At 47.5% G+C, this 6197-nt stretch overlaps 1 protein-coding gene across 1 annotated transcript; it reads right to left on the reverse strand.

Annotated features, from left to right (window-relative positions):
* Positions 1-1332: 1332 nt before the first annotated feature.
* On the reverse strand, positions 1333-4455 carry ASCL1 (achaete-scute family bHLH transcription factor 1). Its single transcript, XM_078770897.1, has 2 exons — positions 3758-4455; positions 1333-2803 (listed from the first exon to the last, which is right to left on the reverse strand). Exon 1 carries the CDS (start codon positions 4439-4441, stop codon positions 3767-3769), a length of 675 nt encoding a protein of 224 aa, XP_078627023.1. The 5' UTR covers positions 4442-4455; the 3' UTR covers positions 1333-2803; positions 3758-3766.
* Positions 4456-6197: the final 1742 nt, after the last annotated feature.

Genomic DNA, 6197 nt, shown 5'->3' on the forward strand with positions numbered 1-6197 from the left:
AAAGTATCCGACCTTTATTTTTCGTGCGTAAAAAAAAAAGAAGCTAGGGAGGCGTTGATTGGTGCACCTATGTAGGCGATCCTAATGTGCACGCGTGAATTTTTTCCCACCTGCAGAAGCTGTCATTCGACGGCAGACCACCGATGAGTGAGGACATGTAAGTGAGCGCCGTCGGATTTTCGTTTTTGACAAAATGACGGAAAAAGTTGAACAACGCTACTGCATCAAATTTTGTGTAAAGGTTGGCAATTCCCAAGTGGAAACGATCCGCAAGATTCAACACCGTTCATTCCATTATGAAGGAGGATTTGGGCTTCAGGAGAATCTCAGCGAAGTTCGTACCAAAGCTGCTAACGATTGAGCAGAAGCAACTCCGTTTGGAGATCGCACAGGACATGCTGGAGACTGTGAACAGCGATTCCAGCTTCCTCAACACAGTGATCACTGGCGATGAGTCCTGGGTTTATGGGTACGACCCAGAAACCAAGTTGCAGTCATCACAATGGAAGCATCCAACATCCCCGAGGCCAAAAAAAGCAAGGCAGGTCCGCAGCAATGTCAAAGTCATGCTGACCGTCTTCTTCGACTCCAGAGAAGACATCATGCGGAATGCGACGGACCAGCTGCGTGCCATCCCAAAAGAGGCGTTCCAGCGCTGCTTCCTACAGTGGCAGAACCGTTGGGAGAAGTGTGTGGCAGCCCAAGGGGACTACTTTGAACGAGATTATTATAAAAATTTTTTTATCTGGATGCGAGTATCTTTTATGAACAAAGGTCGGATACTTTTTGAACACACTACGTATATATATATATATATATATATATATATTTATATATATATATATATATATATATATATATATATATATATATACATATATATATATATATATATATATATGTATTAAAAAAAAAAAAAAAAAAAAAAAAATATATATATATATTTTTTTTCTATGTCTTTTATATATATATATATATATATATATATTTTTTTTTTTCTCTTCTATGTCTTATATATATATATATATATATATTCCATATTCATTAGATATGGTGCTTTCCATTTACTTGGATAACAACTTTAGCTGATTAACTGAACAACCACTCTTGATCAATCTTTTCCCTCATTGTGGACCTATCTTCAGCCACGGATTTACCCTTTAACCCTCATTGAACTTCAGACCTGATTTTTTCAGCGATCACGAACCATTTGTCATTGCAGAAAGCCTAAAGTGAAGAGACCACGTTGGAATAGTCCTTTTTATTGTAGGAAACTAACTTTGTAGAAAATCCTATGAAAGCGAATTGGAATAAATCGCCATAAAAGGGTCATATATTATACACAAATACAACTTTTCCATGTCATGAAACAACCGGTAGTTTGACGAACTCCACTTTCTATAGGTTTAAACATTGTGTAATTAACAAATCGAATTAACATTCATATTTTGCAACAAATATTCTTCTGATATGGGCTAAATAATTTAAGGGAATTGTCTTGAAATGCTCCTTAGCCAAGTGGCAGTAAAAGGGTGGCGAAAGGCAATAAAGATTGATGAGTGTCAGTAGTGGGTGATGAGTGTCAGTAGCGGGTCATGAGTGGAAGTACAGGGTGATGAGTGGCAGTAATTCGTGATGAATGGCAATACAGAGTGATGAGTGGCAGTCGGCAGTGATGAGTGGCAGTCGGCAGTGATGAATGGCAGGAAGTCGTGATGAATGGCAATAGAGAGTGATGAGTGGCAGTCGGTGGGGATGAGTGGCAGGAATGCATCATGAGTGGCATTAAAGGGTGATGAGTGGCAGTAAAGGGTGATGAGTGGCAGTAGAGGGTGATGAGTGGCAGTAGAGGGTGTTGAGTGGCAGTAAAGTTTGATGAGTGGCAGTAGAGGGCGATGAGTGGAAATAGAGGATGGCGAGTGGCAATAAAGGGTGATGAGTGGCAGTAGAGGGTGATGAGTGGAAATAGAGGGTGGTGAGTGGCGGTAAAGGTTGATGAGTGGCAATAGAGGGTGGTGAGTGGCAGTATAGGGTGATCAGTTGCAGTAGTACCTGATGAGTGGCAGTAAAGGTTGATGTGTGGCAGTAGAGGGTGATGAGTGGCAATAGAGGGTGGTGAGTGGCAGTAAAGTTTGATGAGTGGCAATAGAGGGTGGTGAGTGGCACTAGAGGGTGATGAGTGGCAGTAGAGGGTGATGAGTGGCAGTAGAGAGTGATGAGTGGCAGTAGAGGGTGATGAGTGCCAGTAGAGGGTGATGAGGTGAGTGGTGGTGTGCAGTGGTTTTGAGTGTCTATCATGGAAATTAGGCACTGAATGAATCTTATATTCACTTATATGAAAGACACAATACAAAGGCATACGTTAAAATAGGCTTACACATTGTATATCTCTGTTATTTACAAAAATATATCCATGTACACATTAAAGATTATAGGAGAAAATATACTCTCATAAACACCGACTCAAGGTCTACGTGCAGGAAGATCGGATGAAGAACGAATGGGAGGTTTGGCCACACGTAACATTATAAATACCGTTACTATAAGGACCCAATCAATATCTAAGGCCATATTCCTGACTCGGTTTCGTTTTAGGTATGCAACACACAATAAAATGGCAAACTCCATGGACTCTCGTTCCGAGGAGGAACCTCCAGGTCCAAGTCCGGAGTCCCAGTCGAAGGGACGTGCTCCGGTCGTTTGTCCTTGTTTTGAACTCTCTCGAACTCCGTGCCTTCATGTTCCTCCTTGTTCACGCAGGCCAGGTGCAGGTGCAAGGTGCTGCTGTTACGTCATACGACACCTGCGGATAAGGAGCGCGGTAAGTGTTAAAACATTTATCCAGGCACACATGGCGAGCTGTATGTAGAGAATCGATACGTATGGAGTACCGATACCGATATCGACCAAATACCGATACCGATATCGACCAAATACTGATGCCGATATCGACCAAATACCGATACCGATATTGACCAAATGCGGATACCGATATCGACGAAATACCAATACCGAATACCGAATATCGACCAAATACCGATATTGCCCAAATACCAATACCGATATTGCCCAAATTCTGATATTGCCCAAATACCGATACCGATATCGACCAAATACCGATATTGCCCAGATTCCGATATCTACCAAATGCCGATACCGATATAACCACGATTCCGATATCGACCAAATGCCGATACTGATATCACCCAGATACCGATATTGACCAGATACGGATATCAATATTCTGATATCGACAAAATGCCAAGACCGATATCACCAATATTCCGATATCGACCAAATGCCGATACCGATATCGACCACATACCGATATCACCAAGATTCCGATATCGACCAAATGCTGATACCGATATTGCCCAGATACCGATATCACCAAGATTCCGATATCGAACAAATGCCGATACCGATATCACCCAGATACCGATATTGACCAGATACCGATATCATCAAGATTCCGATATCGACCAAATGCCGATACCTATATCACCCAGATACCGATATTGACCAGATACCGATATCATCAAGATTCCGATATTGACCAAATGCCGATACCGATATCACCCAGATACCGATATTGACCAGATACCGATACCACCAAGATTCCGATATCGACCAAATGCCGATACCGATATTTCCCAGATACCGATATTGGCCAGATACCGATATCACCAAGATTTCGATATCGGACCAAATGCCGATACTGATATCGACCAGATACCGATATTGAGATCAAACGTACCGGTATCGATCAGAACCAGTTGGCAAAGTCCAGCAGTTCCTGCTCCTCGGGACTGAGAGGTCCGTAAGACACTTCCTCGGAGGAATAGGACGAGATGGGTGAGGCGGCCATCGACGCGATTTCGGCCGAGTAGGTGGGTGACAGCTGCGGGGACGGCACCCCAGCGGGGAAGGCGGCGGACACGGCGTCGTGCTCGTCCAGGAGCTGCTGCAGAGCTCGGATGTACTCGACGGCGGAGCGCAGGGTCTCCACCTTGCTCATCTTTTTGTTGGCCGCGCCGTTGGGCACGTGCTGGCGGAGGGTCGCGAATCCCAGGTTCACGAGCTTCACGCGGTTGCGCTCACGCTCATTGCGTCGCGCCACGGCCGCCGGTTGCTGCTGTTGTTGATGCTGATGCTGATGTTGTTGTTGTTGGTGATGGTTGTGGTGGTGGTGGTGGTTGTGGTGGTGCGATAACGCGTAGCCGAGGCCGGGGAATGTCAGGCGCCTCTTGCAGCGCAACAATTCTGGAGAGTAAGAGCGCTGCTGCTTTCCGGCTACTTTTGCTTTGCTTCCCGCGATATCGCCGCCCATGGACGCCACGGCTCCGTGCAGCGGACGCACCATCTGCGCTCCGACCATGATCTGCCCCGGGGAAGCAAAAAGGCACGGTGCCGGGAGCAGGTGCACAGGGGAACTGGCCATGGTACGCGGGAGCGGCGCGGCGATGGCTTTCCCCCTAAGCGAGGGGCGGGGCCGGGGAGGGATTAGGGGGCGGGGTTGAATGCGAGGGAGGGGCGTGGAAAGGCAGCTCGTGGCGCTCGCGTGGCCGCGCCGTTTGCTTTGGCTCGGAGTCCGAGCGCGTTCCGTCGGCGAAGCGACTACGAGCCCACCGTGAATGGGCAGGCGCCTTTTGAACGCGCGCCCGGGCGCCCCTGGCTCGCCTCACGCCCCGGCCCCCCCGGCGCTTTTGTTCGCTCTATTGACATTGCGGGCCGGGCGGAGCGCGCGTTCGCACGCCTGTCGCGTGCCACTCGAGTGCGAATGCACGCGCGCGCGGTCCGCCCCGGCCGTCCCGTGACATTAGCATGTCAATGGCTCGCGGACTTTGGCTCGCCCATTGGCCCCGTCGTGGGAGGGTGGGGGAGTATGGGGACTGCGATGAGGGTGCCGAGGTGGTGGTGAGCACGAAGGGAGGGGCATGGGAAGGGGCCTGGTAAAAGGTAGGTGGGGTTAACGCGGCGCGATGGACACGGCGCGGTGATGTTACGCTTTGTCGTGTGTACGTGATGGGCAAACGGACCGGACAACAGACGTGAAGGTGCAACGCAACGGACGGAATGTGAAAACGAGGAAAGTTCATGTCGTTCAGACGATGCGGCACAACTCGCTCTAATTTTAAATGTCGCGCAACTTTTGCCCGTCTGACGTTGGTATTGGAATCCCGAGAGATCCCTGGGAATGGCTCGGGAGTCGTGATCACGAGGAGTTCGAACTAGGAAGTTTCGAGGATTGCGCAGGAATCAGTGGCAGGGAAGTGAGAAAGAAAACGGACAGTTTGTCCAATTTCGTGCGTTCACATAATACGTACTCAATGCCTCGTTACACCTGCCGCCATGATATACAATCGAGTATTGAAACGTCACTTTGGTGGTGTTATGGATATTTAAAAGGAGACGAGCACGAACAATCCCCGTCGGTTGGCATCCACAGGAGGAGGATATTCCTCTAGACTGGTGTTGGCTAAGGGGAACCCAATCGTAAATTTCTATTTGAAAAGCATCGAAAGTCATTAATCACGGTCTAATTTGAAGGGAAAATATTTGATTTTTTTTTTGCCAATCACAAAGTGCCGAAAAAATCCCAAAAGTTCCGAAAAAACCCCCAAAGTGCCGAAAAAACCCCAAAAGTGCCGAAAAAACCCCAAAAGTGCCGAAAAAACCCCAAAAGTGCCGACCCCCCCCCCCCCAAAGTGCAGATTTTCGATTTTCGCCAGTGAAGTCGCACTCAGAACGCCCACCTTGATCCCAATGGCGATTTGCATAGAGAAACAGTGCATGTTGAGTTCGGATTCCGATCCTGATTCTATCGTCATTAGCAACTCTGAAGGTTCTCAGCTTGTTGAAACTGATCAGTGGGAGATTGAAACTATTGGAGACAAAATTAGTGATGGAAATGATTTCATGGGAATTGTGGAGCCGTATCATTTCGAGCCTTATGTGAATGATTCAGACGAACATGGCGACAAGGGAGGTGTTCGTAAGGATGAAAACACCTGTCGCATGTTCACTACAGATTGGTAGGTTTGGATTTTTTGTTCGATTGACGGTTTATAAGGGTTTTGTGTTCATTGATGAATCAGTTATATTACGGCAAGAAATACGGCAGGACACAGCACGGACACGGCACAGCACGGACACAGCATGACATAGCATGGACACGGCACAGCACAGACACGGCA

The sequence above is a fragment of the Myxine glutinosa genome, chromosome 1 (assembly GCF_964187855.1).
Source record: "Myxine glutinosa chromosome 1, kmMyxGlut1.1, whole genome shotgun sequence".
Taxonomy (NCBI): domain Eukaryota; kingdom Metazoa; phylum Chordata; class Myxini; order Myxiniformes; family Myxinidae; genus Myxine; species Myxine glutinosa.